Raw genomic sequence first — 25,242 nt, forward strand, 5'->3', positions numbered from 1 at the left:
TAAAAGTTTTGTACTTTTGTATATTAATTATGTCTCTAATCCATCTGGTGCTTATTTTTAATTTGATGTGATCTCAGGATCAATTTTATCTTCACATAAGGACATTGTCAAATTATTTTTTTAAATATTCCACTCTTTAATTTTTATTTCGTCTACTAGTACTCAAAACACTCACATATACATGGCCTTTGGAGCACCTCTGCTTTATCACAAACCTGTTTCTATGTCTGTACTCAAATATATAATCCTTAATGCTATACTTTCCTCTCGAATTTTGATTGCTTGGAATGGTTTCTTCAATTCTCTCAGCTTACTTTGTTTTAATTTTCCATAGGACTATAATGATCAACATTTCCAAGTAATTTTATTGAATTCTATGAAATTTATAGATTAGAAATGTATTGCACTTATAGATGAAATAAGGAATAGTTAACAGCTTTCCTTTCTATAAATAAGCATGGTAGGTTTTTAAGTTTTATTGAGGACCTCTTTTATGTCGTTCATTACCATGATTTGTTGGACATTTTCCTAGGTAGCTGAGTAGTTTTCATCCCTGCTGGAAATGACACCTTGCTTTTTTACTTTATATTTCATAGTTACTACTGTTGCACAACAATAATGTTTATATATATAAAATATTACTCTTTATATATGTGCCTGCTGCTACTGCTATGTCGCTTCAGTTGTGTCCGACTCTGTGTGACCCCATAGATGGCAGCCCACCAGGCTCCCCCGTGCCTGGGACTCTCCAGGCAAGAACACTGGAGTGGGTTCTACTATATATGTATGCAGTCTTGTCTAGAGATATCTATATTTCTTTCTTTATAATTCTTATAAAATATTTCTTAGCTTTCGGCTTGGCTGAGACATTTATCACAAAGTAGAATAGAACCAGATGGCATTCTTGATATCAAAAGAAATGTCTTTGATATGGGTTTGTACTGTTGGCTTTATGCTATAGTTTTATGAAAGAAATATTTTACAGTGTGAATACAAATAATTTCTATTGCAAATTCGAATTATAAGTCTGTATGGGGATTGAGAGTTCGTTGAACTATCACCATATTTTGAATTGACTGAGATCATATGCTTTTTCTTAACCTTCTTTCAACAACTTTCATTAATTCTCACCAATGTTTACAGCGCTAGGAGTTATGACGCACGGCTGTGGTGCATCAAGGGATTTGTTTTGCTACTATTTCATTCAGTGCTGTTGTATCTCTGGTGACAAGTGAGATGGTTCTAGAACTTTTAATATTATCCAGGAATACTCCAGGCTATATTAACTTTGTGAATGAGTTATACTGACCTCCTTATTTTGTTCTCTGAAAGACATATCTCTTGATATTTTGGAAAAAGCTGTTTGTGAAACAGTCTGTACTTTTCTTATTTTGAGGAAGTAGAGAGAAGTTTACAAATGATTTGATTTATTTAATAGTTTCCATATTATGCAGAGTTTCTGGCATTTTGAGACTTAATTTTAATAAATTATATACTTACAGAAATCGTGTTTTTAAGCTTTCAAATTTATCAGCATAAACTAGTTTGAAGTGTCTCGTAATTTTTACATGTTGCTTATATCCTTTGGTTTGCCAGGTTTTTCAGATTTAACAGTTTTATTTTTTCTTTCCTTTTTCTGGATACATTTTGGCAAACTTTGCTTAACTTTTTAAAAAAAATCAGGGTTGAGTTTTATTAATTCTTGGATTTTTTGCTTTAATTTTTGCTCTGTATTTTCTTTTCTATATATTTACATATAAACTGGGTTTATTTTCTTCTGGATGATATAGTTGCCCTAAGACTATAATTCTTTTTTTTAAATTTTTAATTTTACTATATTTTACTTTGCAATACTGTATCGGTTTTGCCATATACATTGACATGAACCCACCGCGGGCAGCTCCTTTGTAGATAGACTCTCTTTTTAATTTGGACTCCTTATAGGCTCTTCCCTTGTTGATTGAATTCAACTGTTTCACTAAGTCATGTCTGAAGATGTGCTGGATTTGATCTGTCCTGCTTGTGACAGATCTTGCTTATTGTTCATGATCAATTCTGAGAAGTATTTCACCGCTACTTTGTGAGTCTTTCCTTTCTCTGTTTACAATTTTCTCCAATTTCTGCCTGAGTTGCATCTTTCCATGGTGTTCTCCATCACTCTCCTAACCTCTTATCCTATTTTCCATCTTTTAATCTCTTTACTCTGTCCTGGTAATTTCCTTAATTCTATCTTCCATTTCATTAATTCTCTCTTTCTTAAACAAAATATGTTTTTAACTCATCTATTGGATTATACATTTTGTTTGTTGTATTTTTATTTCTAACATTTCATTATGTAGTATTTCAATGTGTTTTATTTTCGTGGTATTTTCTTGTTCTTTTATTTGATTTCTTAAAATTGTATGCATTTAAAGACTCTACCAGACTGTTTTACTCTTTCAAATGATTGTGCTCTAAATTCAGAGATGTGTGTAAGTAAGCAAGTGCGTTTAGGTCTATGCATAGGCCAGAAAGTAATTATTTGGATTTTATAGTAGGAGACAATATATTAATATGCAAGTTTTATAACCTTAGTGTCTTCTCAATAGTTAAATTCAATGTGTAAACTGTTTGATTTATTAACCTAAATTTTTTAATGAATATTGTATTAATTAAGTGCATTTATAAAACCCCCCCATAACAATCAGAACCATTGAAGTACTTATTTGAGCAAATTATCTTAAATATTCAAACTTGGATAATCTCTTTGAGCACTTCATATTCCTAAGAGGACAGACATAAAATCCAAGGAATACAATAATCCTAAACAGTAAGATTTTATAAATCTTAAAATTTAAACTCATGAATTCCTTTTTTAAGTCCTTGTGAACATGCTAATATTGTCTCAAAATATAAAAATTCAGTACAGGAGGAAAAGTGAGCCACAGTCAGTGAAACGGTTGGATGGCGTCACTCCGTGGTGATGGCATCAGTGAGTCAGTGGACACGAGTCTGGATAAACTCTGGGAGATGGTGAAGGACAGGGAAGCCTGGCGTGCTGCAGTCCATGGGGTCGCAAGGAGTCAGACACAACTTAGTGACTGAACAACAACAAAAGTACAATGAAATATCTTAGTACTTTTAGTAAAATGGTGTACTAGCAACTCTTCAACAGGAAACTCCAAAGAACAAACACAGAGGGACACGGGACTGTAGGCCTGTTGGCCTCATCCCGTTGCTAGTGGAGACAGAGGAGCCATGTTTGCAGGAGGCCCTTTGCCTCCATTGTTCTAGGCTGGTCCATCCTGGGGTCCCAGGCTTTCCAGGATCCCATGGGATGACTCAGGAAGCCCCACAAAGCATTTCGGCTGCACGCTGAAGTGTGGCTATGCTTCAAGGAAAAGCACCTCTGTGATTTAGCTGGCAGCTGAATTAGCCCTGCTCTTCACTGCATACCATATCTAATTGAAACAACAACTGACAGACGAACTATAATTATCCAGACTTTGGTAGACATTTTGTAGACATTTTCTCAAAAACAAATCAACTGCGCCTGACACCTCATGGAAAACAACTGACAGTATTTGTTGCTCAGGATAAAATGTGAGTTTTCAAACACGAGCTTGACAGCCGCTCAATATTTAGAGACTTCTCTGATGAGATTGGGGATGCTATTAATAAAGGTGGATTTTTAGGTATTTTTAAATTAAATGTGTCAAGAATGAGAAGATCTGCAAAACTCAGTGAACCAGTGTTTTCCAAATGATCAATGAGGGATGTTACAATATCACAAATGGATAAAAGATTCATCCATTCAAAGTACACAAAAGACCGGTGGATTTTAATGCAACTGAGAATGAAAATGGATTTTGTTTTCAGATTCCACATTGCAAGAAAGTAACGTGAGAGTCCCTTGGACAACAAGGAGGTTAAATCGGTCAATCCTAAAGAAAATCAACCCTGAATACTTATTGGAAGGACTGATGCTGAAACTAAAACTCCAATACTTTGGCCATCTGATGCAAAGAACTGACTCACTCAAAAAACCCCTGATGCTGGGAAAGACTGAAGGCAGGAGGAGAAGGGGACGTAGAGGATGAGATGGTTGGATGGAACCACTGACTCAGGGGACTTGAGCAAACTCTGGGAAATAATGAAGGACAGGGAAGCCTGGCGGGCTGCAGTCCAGGGGGCTGCAAAGAGTCAGACACAATTTATCAACTAAACAGCAACAACAACAACAGCATAGAATCTGGCAGTACTTGTTTCATTTTAGTAGAATCACAGAAGAACATCCTGCTGCTGCTGCTAAGTCGCTTCAGTCGTGTGCGACGCTGTGCGACCCCATAGACGGCAGCCCACCAGGCTCCGCCGTCCCTGGGATTCTCCAGGCACGAACACTGGAGTGGGTTGCCATTTCCTTCTCCAATGCATGAAAGTGAAAAGGGAAAGTGAAGTCACTCAGTCGTGTCTGACTCTTCGCGACCCCATGGACTGCAGCCTACCAGGCTCTTCCGCCCTTAGGATTTTCCAGGCAAGAGTATTGGAGTGGGTTGCCATTGCCTTCTCCCAAAATTCCACAAAAAAACATATGAAAATGTTTCTGTTTCCTAGCCACCTGTGAGGCCAGATATGCTTGAACCAAAACAGTTCATTCATGCAAGATGAGTTGAAGAAACAGGTATGAGGATCCAGCTCTCGACCAGGAAGCTCAGTGTACAGTTGATTTGCAAAAAGATGAAAACAGAGCCACTCTTCCCACTGTCTTATCTAAAATTATTTTTCATAAAAATTGCATTATACATATGCATATAGACAACTCCATGGATCTTCTAGATTCTGACCCATGGTGTACTTTTCCGGGTCCTACCTGAGTAAGGAAGCCCTGGTTATTCAGCACTGAGGAAGCATATCTGAGAGACAGTTAAACACAGTCTGCCCATGCTAACTGCGGACCTCTCTTTACATGGGTGCCTGAGGATGGGTCACTCAGGCACCTCGAGGCTCAGCAGAGCCTCACCCCAGGTAGTATTTGTTGCACCTGCTTCATGCCCTTCAGATTCTTAGACTCATTTCCAAAATGTGTCCCATTCTTTAGTCACATTTAATTTTTGCTGCCTGCTTGCATGCTTGTCGGTTTAGCCATGTCTGGTACTTCGCTACCCCATGGACTGTAGCCCTCCAGGCTCCTCTGTCTGTGGGATTCTCCAGGCAAGAATACTGGAGAGCTTCCTGACCCAGTGATTGAATCTGAGTCTCTTAAGTCTCCTGCATTGGCAGGTGGGTTCTTTACCACGAGTGCCACCTAGAAAACCCCTTAGACTTGCTATAATTTGAATGTTTTCAAGAGATTGAATCTTGGAGAAAGTGATCTTTATCTCTTTAGCCACTATTCCCATAAGTCAGCCTCCTCCTAGAGTCCACAGCTGTTAACATTTGTGTTTTTGATGTATCTCTCTCCAGAAACACACACACACATCTATACATGCACACATATGTGTTTACTGAACCAGTTGGAGCAAGTTCACAGAAGCTCTTAATGTGATGAAACTTCAATTTTGAGAACCTTGGGGTGCTTCACCTAAGAGCGAGTACACACTATGGCCTGGCCCCACCTAAAACAGCTGCAATGCATCATTAATAGCGCCTAATATCCCACCCACATTACAGTCTCCACACGTGTCCACCCCTAAGAGTGAGTATACACTATGGCCTGGGCCTGCCTAAAACAGCTACAATGCTTCATTAACAGTGCCTAATATCCCACCCACGTTACAATCTCCACACTTGTCCACTTGTCCCAACAGTAGAGAGTTTTTGTTTTCTTTTGTTGTAAACCAGGATTTCATGGTAAGCATATCTCTTTGTTCTTTTTAATCTAAATGGCCCCTAATCTTTGATTTTTTTTTTTTCTTACTGACTTCTAAGCATCCGGGTTAACTGTCTTGATGAACACACTGCATTGGAGTTTGTATGATTATATTTTGTGGATGTTTTCCTTCTCCTTTCCTTCTATATCATGAAACTGGAATTTGGGGCTAGAGTCCGAGCCAGTTCCGATTAAATTTGTACTGGCAATCATGGTTCATTGGTATTGATGTCTGTAGAAGTGTAACTTTTCTGTCATGGAAAAAGTAGTGAGAAGATTCAACCTTTGGCTCTCATTTATTTAAATGTATATGCAATTAAGAGGAGAAAGACAACTTTGTTCTAGCGCTTAATTCTGAGGAAAATTTCTCACTGCCTAGTTCATATTGAATAACACGGTGACAGCATAATTCATGACAATTACGTGAAAATAGTGGCTATGTCATACACATGCCAGTTTTATATATTGGTCAATGATTTATGCAAAATGCATAATTTTTCAGCTTTAATTCTGTAAATGCATTTACATAAGGGAATAAAGTAACTTATTTAGTTCGTGAATCTTCTCTTTTAATAAGATTAATTAAAATTAACTGTAGAGTTTGTCTTTCTATCCCTCCAGAAAGACATTGATATAACATTTTTAAAGAATTAAAAGGGGAATCCCTTTATATTCAAGAGTTTAATATTTCATTAATGAGCATATGGCAAAGAGATTTTGGGAAATATCCTGTTTCCTCATCATACTAATCACTGTTAGAGCCAGACAAATGCTGTCTATATCAGCTCAGACATTAAAAGTGCCTTTGGGTTTAATTCAAGGTATGATTGGCCTTCCTGGGTGGCTCAGTGGTAAAGAATCCACCTGGCAATGTAGGAGACTCCAGAGATGTGGTTGGGACAACCCAGGTTGTTCCTAGTTTGGGAAGATTCCCGGGAGGAGGAAATTTTACCCTATCCAGTATTACTGTGGGGACAATCCCACGGACAGAGGAGCCTGGTGGGCTAGAGTCCATGGTGTTGCGAAGAGCTGGACGTTACTGAGCAGCTGGGTACAAGGTGTAACTGAACGTTAAGAGCCAATGTGCACACATTAGCAATAGTGTCGCCTTAGACAATGCTGGGTCTGTGCTGAGACTTAGTCATTTTCTGATTGTGGAGCCGATTTCCTGTGGGGGCTTCAAGGAGCTCATAGACCCTGGTCTGTACAGTTTGGGGAGCCCTTAGACTCTTGGATCCAACCCTCCTGAACTGTAGGTGAAGAAACTCTGGCCCAGAAAGGTTGAGGCCAAGGACTGTGGCAGCCCAGCCTCTGTGGTATCAGAATGCAGCCCAGGGTGGTGGACAGCTGGCAGGACCCAATACACCCTCACCCCCCTTGCTGGGACCCTCGACCCCCTTGCTGGGACCCTTGCCCCCCTTGCTGGCACCCTCACCCCCTTGATGGGATGCTCGCCCCCCTTGATGGGACCCTCACCCCCTTGATGGGACCCTTGCCCCCCTTGCTGGCACCCTCGCCCCCCTTGCTGGGACCCTTGCCCCCCTTGCTGGGACCCTCGCCCCCTTGATGGGACGCTCGCCCCCCTTGATGGGACCCTCACCCCCTTGATGGGATCCTTGCCCCCTTGCTGGGACCCTCGTCCCCCTTGATGGGACCCTCGCCCCCTTGCTGGGACCCTCGCCCTGGGCACGTCAGAAAGGACGATGGGAGGTGCCACCCTCCCGGTGCTCCTTGCCCTGCACAGGTCTGCACGTCTGCTCCACTGGCTGGGCTGCGTGTTCCCCACTCCTCAGCCCCTCATGGCTTTCCCTGGGGACCCAGGCACACAGCACGCCTTGCTAGGTGCTCTCCAGGGGGCTGGTGCTCCCACCCCCTTCACCTCCCTCCCATAGCATCTGCCGCTTCCCACAGGGCCCCTCACACCGCGCCATGAAGGGGCTGCGTTTTGGATGGGTGTCTCTCAGATTTCCTCTTCCTCAGGGGGAGGAGGGACCCCGGCACGGCAGTCACTGAGGATTTCCACACTACACGTCCCAGAAAGCGCTGTCACTGGGAGTATTTTATTATTAATCTTGACCAGTAAATGCCCACCTACTGGGCTATGGGTTTCCTGTGGCCAAAGGCCTCATTTTCTCTCTAATTTCCTTTTTATAGATAATAGACGCTAACTCTCTGCTAATTGAATAAATGTGTAAATGGACAAATCAACACATTGGAGCTCTGATTCTTTTTACAGATATTTTACTGACGTATAGTTGATTTGCATTGTATTAATTTCTATTGCACAGCAAAATGTCTACATATATAAAAGTGAAAGTCACTCAGTCGTGTCCAGCTCTTTGTGATCCCATGAACTATAGCCTGCCAGACTCCTCTGTCCATGGCATTCTCCAGGCCAGAATACTGGAGTGGGTTGCCATTTCCTTCTCCAGGGGGTCTTCCCAACCCAGGGATCAAACCCAGGCCTCCTGCATTGCAGGCGGATGGATTCTTTACCAGCTGAGCTGAGAGTAGGATATATAAAATAAGTGAAGAAAACACACACACACACACACACACACACATATATATATATATATTCTTTTTTATTATATATATTATCTATACCCTGATGCTGAGAAAGATTGAGGGTGGGAGGAGAAAGGGATGACAAAAACGAGATGGTTGGATAGCATCACTGACTCGATGGACATGAGTTTGAGCAAGCTCCAGGAGTTGGTGATGGACAGGGAAGGCTGGTGTGCTGCAGTCCATGGGCTTGCAAAGAGTCAGACAGGACTTAGCAACTGCACAACAACAAAATCATATTTTTCTGCATCACTAAAATCATATTCACCCAATTTCCCTTATTTCCTCCTTTGCCAACTGTACGAAGATATTGACAAGTTAAGAGCAGGTCTTCCTTTTTTATAAGAAGGAAGACCAGTAATGGGTAATTTCATCTTCCAAACCAAGCAATTGCAACTTCACAGGTTTTCAGCTTCTTTCTAATTTACCATAGGTATTTTTTTTTATGTTGCTGTTTTATACTTCTCTCACCATCCTATTCTGATATTCAAAATCAATTCAGAATTACTCAGACCAGCCAAGCCTCTTTCTCTTACTGGGTAACTGTTTCCAGCTGTGCCAGGTCTTAGTCATGTCACGTGTGATCTTCGATCTTCCTCACAGTGTGCGGGACCTTTTGTTGAGGAGTGTGAACTCTCAGTCATGACATGTGAAGTCTGGTTCCTTGACCAGGGAATGAACCCAGACCCATTGCAATGGCAGCTCAGAGTCTTTACCGTCGGACCAGCAGGGAGGTCCCTAGTTAATACCTATTTATTTCACATTACCGTAAACTGATACAACCAGAAAAAAAAGATTAGTTAGATTAACTAGCTAGTGGTTGCATTTCAGGCCAGGGATGCCCCTCAGATGCACACGCTCTGCTGTCATCCCGACAATTGGCTTGTGACCCAGACCATGTCGGTGTTCGGGATCCTGCCTGGGACATGTTGCCATCCACCAGGAAGCACTTCGCTTCAAACTCGGGTTAAATTGATTTAAAGAGCATGGTCTTAATTCAGCAAGGAGGGGAAGGCAGGCATGCAGCCCTACATGAAGCCTTCTGCCCAGTGCTCTTGGCCTAAAGATTGTGGCCAGACCGAGGTAATTGTGTGGCTTCATGCATTTGCAAACACTGTGGGCCAGGTGGATGGGCAGTGCCTCTGATGGTCAGAGTGAAAACTCGGGCAGGAAAGTAGGGGAATCAAGGAGGCGGCAGAGAAAGACCTTTGCACAGGAGCTGTAAATAGCTGTTGCTTTTGACTTCTGACTGAAAGAAGGTCACTCTGGTGCAGGGAGGGAAGTATTTAGCAACTGAACATTTAGCACGTAAGCAGTTTAAGTGCCTATACGTATGCGCTGCTGCATTTGACAAGTTTCACAACCAGTTTTTCTTGCCCTCTAAGTGTCAAATGCTTCCTTCGTACCCCAGAAAGAGACTATGACATCATTCCACAGTTCTCCTGAAATTCTTTCAGCTACTTTCAAGTAACCCATGGCTTTTTCACTTCATCAATATTTACACTCTGATAAGGCACAGCTTTTAGAATTGCAGTTTATTGTAGTTCATAGTAGTAATCAGCATGAGGAATAAATCAGGAACATTCCATTTTCTAAGCTGCTGTACTGTAAGAGGACATGTCACCTTCACTCCCGTCTCCCAGGCAGTTAGGGAAGTCGGTATGACAGTGACATTCTGCCTCCTTACTCTCCTCTCCCGGCTCCCACCTGGTTATATAAGCCCGAACTTGAATGGCCACCCACCTTATCCACCGCTTCCTTTCCCTGCTGAGTATGACACCTGCCAGAAATGTCGAAGGACGGGACTTGGTCGTGCGTCTTAAACACACTTGTCTTGTGCACCTGGCTGTGAACAGGAAGTTTGCTCGGAACTAGAGGCTCCTTTCATCAGCTTCTTATCTTCCAAACATTCCTGGTAACGCTCAGCTATCTTTCTACTAGCCCTACTCTTTCGGTCTCCCGTGAGGTAGAGATTCTCACTTCTAGCACGACTGGTAAAGTAGAAATCCATACTGCTGAAGAATACCTGATATTTATCAGTGTCTGTTGAGATTATTTGAAAGATAAATTTAAAATAAGGTAAAATTTCCTTTCCACAATATCTCATTATTTGCATGCAGAAGTGAGCTCTCAATCTTTAAAGACAGTTTTGAAAATAATTAATGATTATGAACCAGCAATTACTGAATCATATGTTGAGAGGAAGACTTTTCACTTCATCGTAAGCAGAGACTAACACAACATTGTAGAGCAGTTATCCTTGAATAAAAAAAGGAAAAAGGAAAGTAGAGGGAACTCCGCAGGGTGGTGCGCTCCCTGGGTCTTCCTTGGTGGTAAAGAATCTGCCTCCAATGCCTGAGACCCTAGTCCAGTTCCTGGGGCGTGGTCCCTTTAGGCTGGGGTGGTCCATGAAGGCTTTTTGGTGTGCTGGGAAGTATTCTTTTTGGAAGAAGTATTGCAGCTTTGGTGGGGTGGCATCAACCTCTCCAGTCCCTCATATGTCTTTGTGGCACTTCTCGACTTTTCAGCCTCAGGCATTTTCAGGTATATCTAATTCACTTGGCCTACTGCTGAACTCTCAATTAAACTACTATATTCTTTAATTACATAGCATCTTAAACTGTAGCTTTGAATTTAATTGAACTTTTTCATGCTCCTTGCAACCTAGCCAAACAATTTGTAAAAAAAAAAAAAAAAATGAATTAACAGTCTGGAAAAAAAAAAAAAAGAAAGAAAAGGAGCTTCCTTGAACCTACATAGTGGCAAGTGTCTCCTTAAATGTCTAGGGCTAATCTCTCAGGCAGATGTTGTACCTTGGGTCAGGAAGCTAAGGTAAGTCTGGGACTACAGACTCAGAACACAGAGGAGGAGGTGAGGCCCACGGATGCCGAGAAACTGGAGGTGACTCTAGAGCCACAGAACCCTCAGGTAGATGCTGTGGCTCCTACAGGCAGACAAGAAGCTGGAAATCCATCAGCATCTGTGAAAACAGAAGAGAGATGCCCTTGAGAATACAGTAGGCAGGCTGGGTTCTGAGTCAGGGAACATGAAAAAAAAAAAAAATCCGACACCAAAGTCAGAGCTGTGACCCGGGAACTCAAGAAATGCAAGGGACAACATCTAGGTCCCTGCTTGCCCAGGGTGGCTCGGGTATGAGTATGGCCACCACAGAGCATCTGAGCACAATACCACATGGTCTGTCAAGGCAGAGATCTGTTCCCAGAATTTCCGCAGGGCAGGGTTCGAGGAGAGAATGAGAAGCCCAGGGTTCCATGAGGAAATCGGTCCATATGAGGCAAGGGTTCCATGCGTCAATTTTGGTGCCTGTGCATCCTTCCTGACACATAGAAAAAGGAAGATGACCGTGACTGATGAATAAATGACCTGCAGTGAGTTTGCCACAATAAAATAGCATGTAAAGTGAATTCACTTCTAAGATTAAGTTACAGTAACTGCATGTCAGATTCTTAAAACACATAAATAGATGCAGTGCAGTTCAGTTCGGTCGCTCAGTTGTGTCCAACTTTTTGTGACCCCATGGACTGCAGTACACCAGGTCTCCCTGTCCATCACCAACTCCTGGAGCTTGCTCAGACTCATGTCCATTGAGTGGTGATGCCATCCAGCCATCTCATCCTCTGTCATCCCCTTCTCCTCCTGCCTTCAATCTTTCCCAGCATCAGGGTCTTTTCAAATGAGTCAATTCTTCACATCAGATGGCCAAAGTACTGGAGCTTCAATTTCAGCATCAGTCCTTCCAGTGAATATTCAGGACTGATTTCCTTTAGGATGGACTGGTTGGATCTCCTTGCAGTCCAAGGGACTCTCAATAGTCATCGCCAACACCACAGTTCAAAAGCATCAATTCTTCGGTGCTCAGCTTTCTTTATAGTCCAACTCTCACATCCATACATGACTACTGGAAAAGCTCTCAACATAAAGAAAAGTATCTTTTCTCAGGATACTCTCAGGATATTCTTCCTAAGGTAAGAATATGCAAGGTGCCTGACTTCAGTTTATTGTGAAGACCTTTGAAATGTATGTAAGATACAAATGCTTATCATAAATAGGTATGTTTTTTTTTTCTGTAAGCGTATGCAAAAATTTAAAGGAAAATGAGATTTAAAGTGGCATGTATCTATCATTTCATTAACATTTTTAGAAAAACTGAAAGTCTTCCTCTTGTGCCATAATGTTATTATTGCACACAGTTTGCTCATTGTGGTAGGGTAAGGCCTGGGTCCTGAGTTGATTCACGATGCTATCAGGGGACACATTGTCAGGTGTGGAGGGATTGTCGGGGGATGGGAGGTGGTGAGGGTTCTGCAAACGTGAGATGTGATGTAACCATCTGAAAACAAGTCCTGCTAAGGAGGACAGGGGCCCTGGGACTCTCCCCATGGTAGACACACCCCAAAGTCAGTGAGTCCAGCCCTGTTGTAACCTTCTGCCCTTGAGTGTGAGCACAACTATCACTTGCTTCTCATCAACAGGATGTGACAGAAGAAATGGGATGCCAACCCAGTGTGATGCCTCCATCTCAGCAAACTGGAGAGAGAGGACCTTTCCTTGCTGACTGAGGAGAAGCAAGCTGATGGGTTGTGACAGGGCCACCTTGCCAGATAATGCAGAGGTCCCTCCAGAAGCAGAAAACCAGGCCTGCCCTATAGCAGACAAAAGAGACGGTGACTTCAGTCTACATCAGGGGGCTTCCCTGGTGGTGTAGGTGGTAAAGAGTCTGCCTGCAATGCAGCAGACCCAGGTTCAGTCCCTGGGTTTGGGAAGGTGATCCCCTGGAGAAGGCAATGCCAACCCACTCCAATACTTTTGCCTGGAGAATCCCATGGACAGAGGAGCCTGGTGGGCTGCAGTCCATGGGGTCGCTAAGAGTCGGACGCAACTGAGCTACTTCACTTTCACTTTTCACTTTCATGCACTGGAGAAGAAAATGGAAACCCACTCCAGTGTTCTCACCTGGAGAATCCCATGGACATGGGGTCACAAAGTCGTACACGACTGAGCGAACAACATTTTCTTTCAGTCTACAGCCAAGAGAAGATGGGAGTGGTCTTTCGGGGCTGTTGGTTGCCAAGAATAGTACATGACTGAGCAGATGTGGGAGACCTAGGCGGGTGTGGCCCGTGGAAGACAGGTTTTATATCCATCGCCAAGAGCATTGCATATCAGAACCAGCACAGTGATGTATTTGAATGGGGCACACCAGGATCTCATGGTAAGTTTCAGTCTCCTGAACTACGAACTTTATGAGGGCAGTGCTACCGGCCAGATCATAGCTGGTGCCACCTTGGGGAATGTCCTTTCAACTTATTTATTAGTAACTTTGCTTGGTCCAGAAGCTACATGGATGGAACAGTGGTTTCCTCAATAAATACTTAGAGGGCAAATACACGTCCACTCGGGCAGCTTAGACAACAGTGGCACATCTAGAAATTCTAGACTCTGTGGGAAAGTTATCTATACTCTAGAACTTAGAGCTCTAATTAGAAGTCCAAGACTTTATGCTATCACCTTTTCTTTTTGGGGGAAAAAGCTGAATTTTTTTCTTTTGGAAAAGTTATTTCTGCTCATGAATTAAATGTCTCTTTTGTCTTTGAAATGGAGGAGGAAATGGCACCCACTCCAGTATTGTTGCCTGGGAAATCCCATGGACAGAGGAGCCTGGTGGGCTACAGTCCACGGGGTCACAGAAGAGCTGGATGCGACTGGGTATTGCACTTTGTCTTTGAAATTGTAAGGAGTTACAGAGGCTACAAAACGCCTGTTTTAAAACTTCCTCTGTAAGCGTCAGCACAAAGCCTGAATAGAAGGTATTGTTTTTTTGAAAAATATTCTGTTGGTGAGGATCATGTATTCTAGACGTTTCTGTCTAGTTGGTTTGATTCCAGAAGTTAATTAATAGTTTTGGTCTCTGGGGAGGTTTTAGGATAACAACCTTACTTTGATGGTAACATAATTGCAGGTGGAATCCCTAAGTCTTACATCATTTTTTTGTTTGTTTTCTTTTCTAAATTTGACTTTACGTCAAAGAACAGACAGAAACAGAGAGGTTGAGAATATGGTTGCCAGTGTCAAGAACTGGTGTCATAGTTTACAAATATTTGGCAGAAATCTGTTCATATGCAAATGTAAGAGGCATATGGCTTTTTTTGGTAAGTTTGCCTACAGCCACCGAGCACAGCTGTGCTAATCTGGAGATACCATGAGAATGAAGGATTAAAGAAAAAGGAGAAGAAAGAAGTGGATATTGAATATTCTGGGAGATCATACTTCATTCTGAAATAATTTGTCATGTTCATCCTCTCTCTGAGAGGAACGGACAGGTTAATTAATTTGTCTTTTACTGTTTGGTTGTACTGCTCAGAATCGGCTTGTGTGTCCCAAGAGCATCTGGGTCTGACTTCAGCAGCATCTCATCCACCGCTTCCACGACCTTCAGATACGGTGACCTTGGTTCAGTTCTGTCGGGTAAGGGAGGTGCAGAGGGTCTCCTGGGGCCTGAGCGAGCGGTGCTGGCCAGGGGGTCAGGAGAGAAAATGTCTAAGGAGGCTGACTGTGCAGCTCCAAGCTGAACACAGGTCCCCAGGCACACAGATGTCATGTGCTTTTAACATATATCCTTTTTCTGTTTCTCATATGGAGAGTCCCCTAACATATGGAACCCAGGGCCCACACACAGGGCTACTTCACCAGTTTGTGCAGAGAGGATCACATCTTATTTTTTCTCTTCCTGCCGCCAAGGTCAACTCCAGAACATCTACACTAGAAGCGGACGAGAAGAAGGGAATCTGAGAATCTGACCACATCAGACCTGCATCCCATATCCCAGGGCAAGTCTGCAGGAAGCAAGGTGAGAAGAGCCTTGCATTAGAGGATATGAGAGAGGAATTTTGTACTGAATGTAAATGCAATTTTGAGCATTTGCATGAGACTAGTACTCTTGCCTGCCTGGAAAATTCCATGGACAGAGGAGCCTGGTAGGCTGCAGTCCATAAGGTCGCTAAGAGTCAAACATGAATGAGCGACTTCACTTTCACTTTTCACTTTCATGCACTGGAGAAGGAAATGGCAGCCCACTCCAGTGTTCTTTCCTGGAGAATCCCAGGGACAGAGGAGCCTGGTAGGAGGCCATCTATAGGGTCGCACAGAGTCGGACACAACTGAAGCGACTTAACACCAGCAGCAGCAGATTATTCACCCACTATATTGAAAAACTGTGGAACATGGCCAAGAGAACTACTTTCTTGCAGGAAAAGGAAGAGTGTGTGTTCCACGAAAACCCAAAGATGGGGAAACCATATCTGTCTTCTATTAAAACCCTGAACAAGTTGGGCTAACTTAGGACAGAAGATGGGCCCACCCAGAGGTAAGAGCCCCCGGCTATGGTCCCTTCAGATGCCTGGGCACTGCTTACTTGTAAGTGACTAGACCAGAGTAGTAAGCTCTCCTGATCTCAGTGGGTCAGTGATAGCAGCCACCTAGAAGGCTGGTGCTGAGAAATGATTATGCTAATGCCTATAAGGAGTCTAGACTAGTGCCTGGCACAGGTATATCGATGTAGGTGCACGAATGAATGCATTATCCACCAAAGGATCTCTTTGCAAAGGAATTTGCTTGGATCGGTTGAAATCAGACATGGTCTTTCACAGGCAGGATGCTTCCTCACTGTGACTGCCTTTAATAAAGAGCCCGTATCCACATTAATTGGGCTTCCTAGGTGGTGGAGTGGTAAAGAACCCGCCTGCCGATGCAGGAGACGCAGGAGACATGGGTTTGAACCCCGGGGCAGGAATATCCCCTTGAGGAGGAAATGGTAACCCACTCCAGTATTCTTGCCTGGGAAGTCCCATGGATAGAGGAGCCTAGAGGGCCACAGTTTATAGTGTCTGAAAAAGTCAGATAAAACTGAGCAACTGATCTTGCACTCATTTATGTTAGTTTGCCAGAGGCCTGAAAACTCACATCTCCCCATGGAAGACCTCAAACTGTGGCCCTCCTATACAGCACTCACATGCCTGCAATCTCCACTTATTCAGTCCAGTTCAGTCTCTCAGTTGTGTCCAACTCTGCGATGCCAGGGACTGCAGCACACCAGGCTTCCCTGTCCATCACCAACACCTGGAGTTTACTCAAACTCATGTCCATGGAGTCGGTGATGCCATCCAACCATCTCATCCTCTGTCGTCCCCTTCTCCTCCTGCCTTCAATCTTTCCCAGCATCAGGGTCTTTTCAGATGAGTCAGCTCTTTCTATCAGGTGGCCAAAGTGTTAGAACTTTAGCTTCAGCATCAGTCCTTCCAATGATTATTTAGGGCTGATTTCCTTTAGGATTGACTGGTTTGATCTCCTTGCAGTCCAAGGGACTCTCAAGATTCTTCTCCAACACCATAGTTCAAAAGCATCAATTCTTTATTGTCCAGCCTTCTTTATGGTCCAGCTCTCACATCCATACATGACTACTGGAAAAACCATCGCTTTGACTAGATGGACATTTGCTGGCAAAGTAATGTCTCTGCATTATTATATGCTGTCTAGATTTGTCATAGCTTGTCTTCCAAAGAGCAAGCATCTTTTAATTTCATGGCCATCTGCAGTGATTTTGGCACCCAAGAAAATAGAGCCTCTCACTGTTTCCATTGTCTCCCCATCTATTTGCCGTGAAGTGATGGGACCAGATGCCATGATCCTAGTTTTCTGAATGTTGAGTTTTAAGCCAACATTTTCACTCTCCTCTTTCACTTTCATCAAGAGGCTCTTCAGTTCCTCTTTGCTTTCTGCCATAAGGGTGGTATCCTATGGATATCTGAGGTTATTTATATTTCTGCCTACAACCTTTATTCAGCTTGTGCTTCATCCAGCCCAGCATTTTGCATGATGTACTCTGCATATAAGTTAAATAAGTGGGGTGACAATATGCAGTCTTGATGTACTCCTTTCCCAATTTGGAACCAATCTGTTTTTCCACGTCTGGTTCTAAATGTTGCTTCTTGACCTGCATACAGATTTCTCAGGAGGCAGGTAAGGTGATCTGGTATTCCCATCTCTTGAAGAATTTCCCACAGTTTGTTGTGATCCACACAGTCAAAGGCTTTAGCATCGTCAATGAAGGAAAAGTAGAGGTTTTTCTGGAATTATCTTGCTTTTTCTACAATCAATGGATACTGGCAATTTGAACTCCACTTACTGGTGTGGTTTTTAAACCAATTCTTTCTTGCCCATGACTGGAGGTACTGAGGCTGCCCCAGTGCAGGGCACAGAACAGGTGTGCGTGCCCAAGGAACACCTGCAGAGTCAGATGTCAGGGCGCCCAGGGTCAAGGGGTAACCACCGCTCCATCCTGCTCTTTCCTATGTATCCAATACCGGCCACTTATCATTCATTCTAATTGAAGAAAAAGTGAACCTACAAGAAAGCAAACCATTGCACATTCAGTAGCTTTAATTTTACATAGCCTGTTAAACTGTGTTAATTGCTTATACCATCCCATCAGATTGAGTTTTGCATGGACAGATCTAAAAAATAAATGTTATCACAAAAGAGATAAATATCTCTTACTAAGAAATGATGATTTGCTCTATTTCCCCAGTCAAGCAATATTTATCAGGAGCATTGATTTAACTAGAGGCTATTGGCAGATACAAATGGATGATGACAGGAAACAAAAAATCCCCCTTGGTTGCCATCAGGGGCTTTTTATTTTAATGCAATGCCTTTTGGAATTACTGATGCTCCAGCTACACCTCAAAGATGAATGAGGGGCTCCTGCTAGGTTCCATACATCACCTGTCTGAGTTTATTTAGCCTGTGTGCTGGAGTCCTTGCTTCTCTGAGTTTAAAAACACCTGGAGCATTTGGGGAAAGTTACAGGGAAAAAAAAAGTCTCAAAATTAAAAGCGATGCAAATATTAATGCAATTCAACTTAAAGCTTTTAAAGAATTCTTCATTTTAAAGGTTATAATGTAAAGAATTCTCATTTCCCATTTGAGAGAGAAAAAAACACGCCACATTTTTGAGGAACTGCGAAGATGCACCGCTGAGACTGGAGGTGGCCTGGAGGAGCAGCATGGAAGGCCTGGAGACTGTGGGGCCCCACCTCTCTGCATGCCATCAGGGCGGGCAGGGGAGGTTCTGGCAGTGGTGATGGTGATGTAGAGAGAAGCGGATGGGTCAAAGGGACCCATGGAAGACAGACCGGATGTCGGTGGGCTACTCAGTGAGAACAGGGCAGGACTAAATGTTTCCCCGGCTTCTGGCAAAATACTCTGTGTGCTGGGAGACTGGGGCCAGCAGAGTTCTCTTTTCCTTTCACCTTGATTAACAGACATCTTAAAAACTGTACGGAAAACTGTATGGAGAAAACTGTACGGAGAAAACTGCTAGAGTGGGACGAGAGATCAGGTCACAGGATAAAACTGACGCTTAAGGTTGATTTTCTTTTTTTCCTTGCAAAATGGAAGTAAAAATCTGCCTTGTGTAGTCATGAATTTCCACCCACAGGATCACAACTGCATCTGCCTGGGGCTTGAGGTGGTAAAGGGGCTTCCGGGGCAGGGCTGCATCTGCCTGGGGCTTGAGGTGGTAGGGGCTTCCGGGGCAGGGCTCCTGGGGTCCTGGGTGCCAGCTTGTCACATGAGCTCCCGGGGAGTCATCACATTCAGCAGCCGTGTCTTAGTGCCTGTCTCCATTGCACACATTCAGGATTCTTCAGTAGAAAAACCAAATAAAATTAAGAAGCAGACAAAGTTGATCAGGCAGTTCAGGTCACCATCAACTGCTCCCATGAAGCACATGGCTTGGTTCAGCCATGGAGACTGTGCTGAGATTCTCAGGGGGTCCTGGGAGCCCCTGGGTCAGTGAAGGGGGCACCCTTGGGGGTACTGGTGCACTAAGGGGTGCGGAGCCTGGACTCAGCTGGCAGAGTCTGGTCCCCTTGTCCATTCTGGGCTGTTACATTAAAAATCCATGTCGGTGCCATCACCCCAGCCTTGCTGGAGTTCATAATGAGGCTCCACAGACAGAGAGATGCTGGTTTTGTTCCAGCCCTCACCGGCAGCAGGGTCACTTTCCCTGACACTGAAGGCCATGCGATCCTAATGAACGGAGGGACCTCAGCATTGAGTGGTCGACATGCCAGGCTTGGGCAGACGGGAGACTGGCTTCACCACACCCGAGTCATGTTTTCACTGGGAGGTTACATATCTTCTTTGAGTTTGTACTTTGTGTAAAATACAATCAGTAGTAACATCTACTTCCCAGGTGGCACTCGTGGTAAAGAATCCTCCTGCCAATGCAGGAAACATAAGAGACACAGGTTCCATCCCTGGGTTGGGAAGACACCCTGGAGGAGGGCACGGCAGCCCACTCCAGGATTCCTGCCTGGAGAATTCACATGGACAGAGGACCCTGCTGGGCTACAGTCCATGGGGTCTCAGAGAGTCGGACATGACTGAAGCTACTTAACACACAGTAATAGCTGCCCTATGGCAGGGGTCCCCAGCCTCTGAATCTAAGGCCTGGTGATCTGAGGTGGGTCTGATGGCATAATAATAGAAATGAAGTGCACAGTGTACGTATTGACTCAGCTGACTCCATGCACATGAGTTTGTGCAAACTCCAGCAAATAGTGAAGGACAGGAGAGCCTGGTGGGCTACAGTATATGGGGCTGCAAACAGTCAGACACAACTGAGCAACTGCACAACATCACCAACAAAAGTGAAGTGAAAGTTGCTCGGTCGCATCCGACTCTGCGACCCCATGGACAACCCATGGAATTCTCCAGGCCAGAACGCTACCCACCTTTCCCTTCTCCAGGGGATCTTCCCAACCCAGGGATGGAACCCGGGTCTCCTGCATTGCGGGTGGATTCTTTACCAGCTGAGCCACAAGGGAAGCCCAACTACAACAGAGTGCTCAATAAATGTAATGAGATTGAATCATCCCCAACCCATCCTCCCCCTCTCTGGTCCATGGAGAAACTGTCTTCCACGAAATTAGTCTCTGGTGCCAAAAATGTTGGGGACCACTGCCCCATGGGATATTTCAGAGCACTGAATGTGGTCACGCACGCAAAAATGCTTAGCCCAAACTGGCCCACAGGAAGGTCTCAGTAAGCATCACATGGTAAGACTGTCATCATGACTGTCAACCTTGTTATGATAAGACAACGATGATAATGACAATATAATCACTGCAAACTCGGGGAGAAGCAGAGAGATGGCTTTCTCTAAAACGCGACAAGGTCAAGATTGGGAAAACAATACTTTGTACTTGCTGTTTGTCTGAAAATAACAGAAGACGGCACTTCTCAAGAGGCATTTAACCTTCCTGAAGGCCAAGGCAGCAATATCCCTAACTGTCATGGCTTAATGCCTGTGGGTAAACGTCCCCGAGGGTCCTTTCTGCTTCCTGAGTAAAGCATGGGGCTTTTCGAGTGAAATTAATATTACCCACTTTTCAAGGGCTGTGGTGATGCTTTTTCATCTTATCTCATGGATTTCTCTAGGATATTGATCTAAATGCCCTGTTACTTGATAGCTGAAGAAGCCAACAAATGCTGCATTAAGTAAGCAATTAAACAAACAAGCGTGTTCTGTGCTAGGAGAAAATACTGATGAAAACTCAACTTGTACAAATAAATAACACTCCTAAATGTCAATAATAAAAGAGTGTGCAGCCTCCTTAAACATAAATAGGCTACATTTTGAACTGAAATAGCTTTTTGCAGCTTTGCCTTAATTCTCCTTCCCCACTTTCTGGTTTTTTAACGTTAGTTCATACTTTCCTTGCTTGCATCATTTGAGTGGGTTCCTTTGCTCTGGGCCCAGCAGGGTTGCTTTACTTCATTTCCGCTTATTTCCTGAATTGTGTGAAGTGTCTCTCTTCAGCAGTTTCTGGCTGCCCTGGATCTTCAGTGCTGCACGCGGGCTTTCTCTCGTTGCGGTGAGTGGGGGCTATCCTCTACTCGCGGTGCGTGGGAGTCTCCCTGCCGCGCTTCTCTTGTTGCAGAACACGCGCTCTAGGCACACAGGCTCAGTAGCCGTGGTGCACGGGTTTAGTTGCTCTGTGGCCTGTGGGATCTTCCCCTGCCAGGGATGGAACTCATGTCCCCTGCCTTGGTAGGCCGATTCTTACCCACCGGATCACCAGGGAAGTCCTGCAGAAAGTGTCTCTTGAGGGCACACACAGCCTCCTCACTGTAGCTAACTTAGCTACACACACTGTAGCCAACTTCCCATTCATTTGCCCCTAATGCAAACATCTTTCCCCTCATATCTTATTAATCACCACTTGAAAGATAACTTTAAGTCACCTGGAAGTTTGCACTTAACTCTGGATTTCTGATAATCAATCTCCATTTCCTTTCATCCATTGCTCAAATGCAAACATTAATTATTTTCCCCATGTTCCCTCAAAGGGGCTTGTGTGTATTCTTTCTTAAGGAGACTATTTGGATAAATGTGTTTGAGCTCATCTCAAATATATAAACAAATGACAAGATCTTTCATTCACCTAATATCTAAGACTCCGTCTGTGGACATCAGCAAGACGTTGCTAGTTCCGGGGCCATCTGAGACCGACTGTGACAGCAGCAGCCATGGCATTTGTGGGGACCAGACCTCTCCCAAATGGAGTCAAAGACCTCACTTCCTGCCCAACCCACTGAGCAGCAGAAGCTTCAAGATTAAGAGAAACGAACTTTGCAGGGATGAGGTGTCTCTCATTTGAACACATTTTCCAAATTGCCTCATTTTTTTTTTTTTCAAATTGTCTTTGTATGAATTTTTTATACTCCTGTAGAAGATAACCTTGGATCTCTGTTATCCACATGCATACACTTGAGTGTGCATACACACACACACACACACCAATGTCCTCTGATCTTTGTTCCTAAATGTCAATAATAAAAGACACTGAGGATCAAAGAATCTCATGATCCTAAACACTCCTTTCTCACCTTCCCATTCCATTCTGTTCTCCTTTAAAAAATTGTTGAACCTCAGTGGTGACCCTTCCTGGACAAAGGATCTCAGAGGGCTAAGAGGATGCTCTGTGCAACCAAACACACACCAGCTGAAGGCACACAGGGGCCTGACCCTGCTCACCTTGACAGAGACAGTGCGCCAGCGTGAGGTGTTCACAAACCTACGCACTGACATGCTGACAGTTCTGTTCACCAGGACACAGTCCTCCACTGGGCACAGCCCCGCGCCTGCCTCCCCAAGACGTGCTCAGAAGTGCCATGCTGATCCTACCTCGATTTTGTTAATCCTCCCAGGGTGTAGTTAGCACCGAGTTTCCAAAGATCAAGCTTCTGCAGTTTCCCCATCTGCTCCTCGACACTTAACCCCCTTTACAGAGCACAAAGCTTTCCATTCAATAAGCAGAAGTAAGTAAGTGTTACTCACTCAGTCATGCCTGACTCTTTGTGACCCCATAGACTACAGCCCACCAGGCTCCTCTGTCCATGAGATTTTCCAGGCAAGGGTACTGGAGTTGATTGCCATTTCCTTCTCCAGGGGATCTTCCCAACCCAGGGATTGAACCCGGGTCTCCTGCACTGCAAGCAGATTCTTTACCAACTGAGCTACAAGGGAAACAATACAGTTTAAAATAAAAATATCCTCACAAGAGGCAATGCTATGAATTAAAAGTAGCACTGAGGCAAGATAACTTTACTAACAGCCCATTTCTCTGTTCAGGTTTGATGAGTGAAAATGAAGAAAGAGCTTAGTACGGTGCCTGGTGCCCAGTGTTGGCTACGGGAAGAGCTCGCTATTGTCTGCATTTGACAAACGAACCAGCAGCCCATGCAGGCTGGTGCCGTGGTTCCAGCCAGTTGACTGTGAGCCCATGATTGCTCTGCTGTAACCAGCTCTGATCAAGGGCACCTCCAGTGGAAGGAAGCCTAACGCCATCCTTTCAACGCCAGTATGGCAGCCACCCGCAGGTGTGTGGTCTGGTTGGCCTCCGGGGCTTCCTGCCCCCTCCGCCCCCCTGCCCAGCCAGGCCTCAGCACGGGGCACCAGAGACAGGCACACGCTCAGGGTCTGGGTCGGCCTCGCGGGGGTGGGTCCCTTCTGTACCTGAGGTCCTAAGCTGCATGACCAGCTGGTGACCTGGTACCCAGCAGGCTTGGGAGCCACCCAACGTCTTAAATGCCCTGAAGTCTTTCTTGCTTCTTATTCTGTCTTTTCTTTGTAAAGACCGAAATGAGTGTCTGTGATGATGAACTATCCAATTCTGAAAAACCGTTCAAGATCCCTCCACCTTATAAAGATGTCACGGGCCCCAGCCACATCTATACACGGTCCTCAGAAGCTCCCTTTGAAATGTTGTCCATTCTTTGAAGGTATGGAACAGGAACGCTCCACCTAGAATCAAGAGTATCCTCTGGGTTAGTTTTTTAAAGCAGTCATGTCCATTCATAAATTGTCCTTCCCAAATTCACTCAGCAGAGTATCCATCCAAACAGAGCAGATGGACGTGCTTAAAGAAAAAAAAAAGAAAGAAAGAGCTACTTAGAAATTAAATCTCCCCTGAAATATAACACCACATAATTGAGTGTCTGTATATGTTGTTTGGAGATAGTAACAAAGAAATGTAAAACAGGATCCCTGAAGCTGGAACAGCTTGTAAAATCTGGTTAAGCCATGTTGAAAAATACTTGAATACCCCCATTAGAAAACACAGACTATTTATTACTTCCTTTTCTTTAGCCCTACGAGGCATAAGCTCCTTTTTTTTTTTTTTTTTATAGTCCTTTCTCTCTCTTCAAAGTGCACTCATTGAACTCTTGGCAATTAGTGTAATTGAAATTTATTGACAATGCGGCCGTCCTGGCGGCCCATTGTCCCCGAGCATGTGCGGCTCCGAGCAGCTCCACAGCAACACCCGGCAGCCCGGGCCACCGGCTGCCAAGGGTTCCTTTGGGGGTATGAATGTTACTTAGTGATAAGAGCCTTGCGAAACAGGATCCCTGGACCCCATCTCTTGTGGGAGATGGAAATGAAATATGTATTTGGCGGCTGTGGAAAATTAATGTAATTGGCTCCCACATAAAGCTTTGACAAGTTGACCCATTTGAAATCCAAGGAGGGCTTCTAGCCCCCTATCGCCTTATCTCCAGCTAACCCCACCCCACACTCAGTGCCCCCAACCCAGACCCACTGGAGGTGAGAGGAAATGGAAGTTGGGTACCGGTGGTTGGACAACCCTTCTGTTGCACACAGTTACTATTTTTGCATGTATAGCTTCAGGATGAAGGGTTTAGGATGGTTGGATTTTTGCATGCATGGGGCCATGTCGATAGCTCTCAGTCTGGGTTTTTCTTTCACTGGCGAGGCAAGGGTTGGGTTGAGCTGCTTGGAAATGTACCCAGGCACGTGTATCTTAAGGCCTGTTTTCTCTGTCAAACGTCCCATATGCTTCTAAAGCGTAGATGTGTAACTTGATTCCATTTAATTGGACTCATTTAGAGGGCAGTGCAGACTTCCAGTTTTCTCTTCGGAGAAGAGAGATACATTTTTATTTTAATGCACAGGGATTTAGTCATGTAAAGTTAATAGGAGAGATATATTTAAACCTCTGCCCATGGAAATGGGCATATAATGTTTTCCCCCAGAGGAGTTTGTCTTAGGAGGAGATTACTATGGTGAATTAATTTTAGCTGCTGTCCCGTCTGGCTACTAATTTCAGATAATATGCTCTTTTGATTTATTTAATAGGACCTTAAAATGCAACACCCCAGAGTTTAAGAGAATATGATGATAAATTGGAGACCCAATGAGAAAGAGGGTATGTATGTTT

At 44.1% G+C, this 25,242-nt stretch overlaps 1 protein-coding gene across 1 annotated transcript in view; it reads left to right on the forward strand.

Moving 5' to 3' along the window:
* The window catches only part of LOC138094471 (uncharacterized), a 152,159-nt gene extending 128,376 nt beyond the window's left edge, over positions 1-23,783 (forward strand). Inside the window, exon 3 of the mRNA XM_068990534.1 lies at positions 23,640-23,783. Within this exon, the coding sequence (XP_068846635.1) occupies positions 23,640-23,783 (144 nt within the window). The remainder of the gene's footprint in view (positions 1-23,639) is intronic.
* The last annotated feature ends 1,459 nt before the right edge of the window (positions 23,784-25,242 follow it).

The sequence above is a fragment of the Capricornis sumatraensis genome, chromosome 18 (genome assembly GCF_032405125.1).
Source record: "Capricornis sumatraensis isolate serow.1 chromosome 18, serow.2, whole genome shotgun sequence".
Taxonomy (NCBI): Eukaryota; Metazoa; Chordata; class Mammalia; order Artiodactyla; family Bovidae; genus Capricornis; species Capricornis sumatraensis.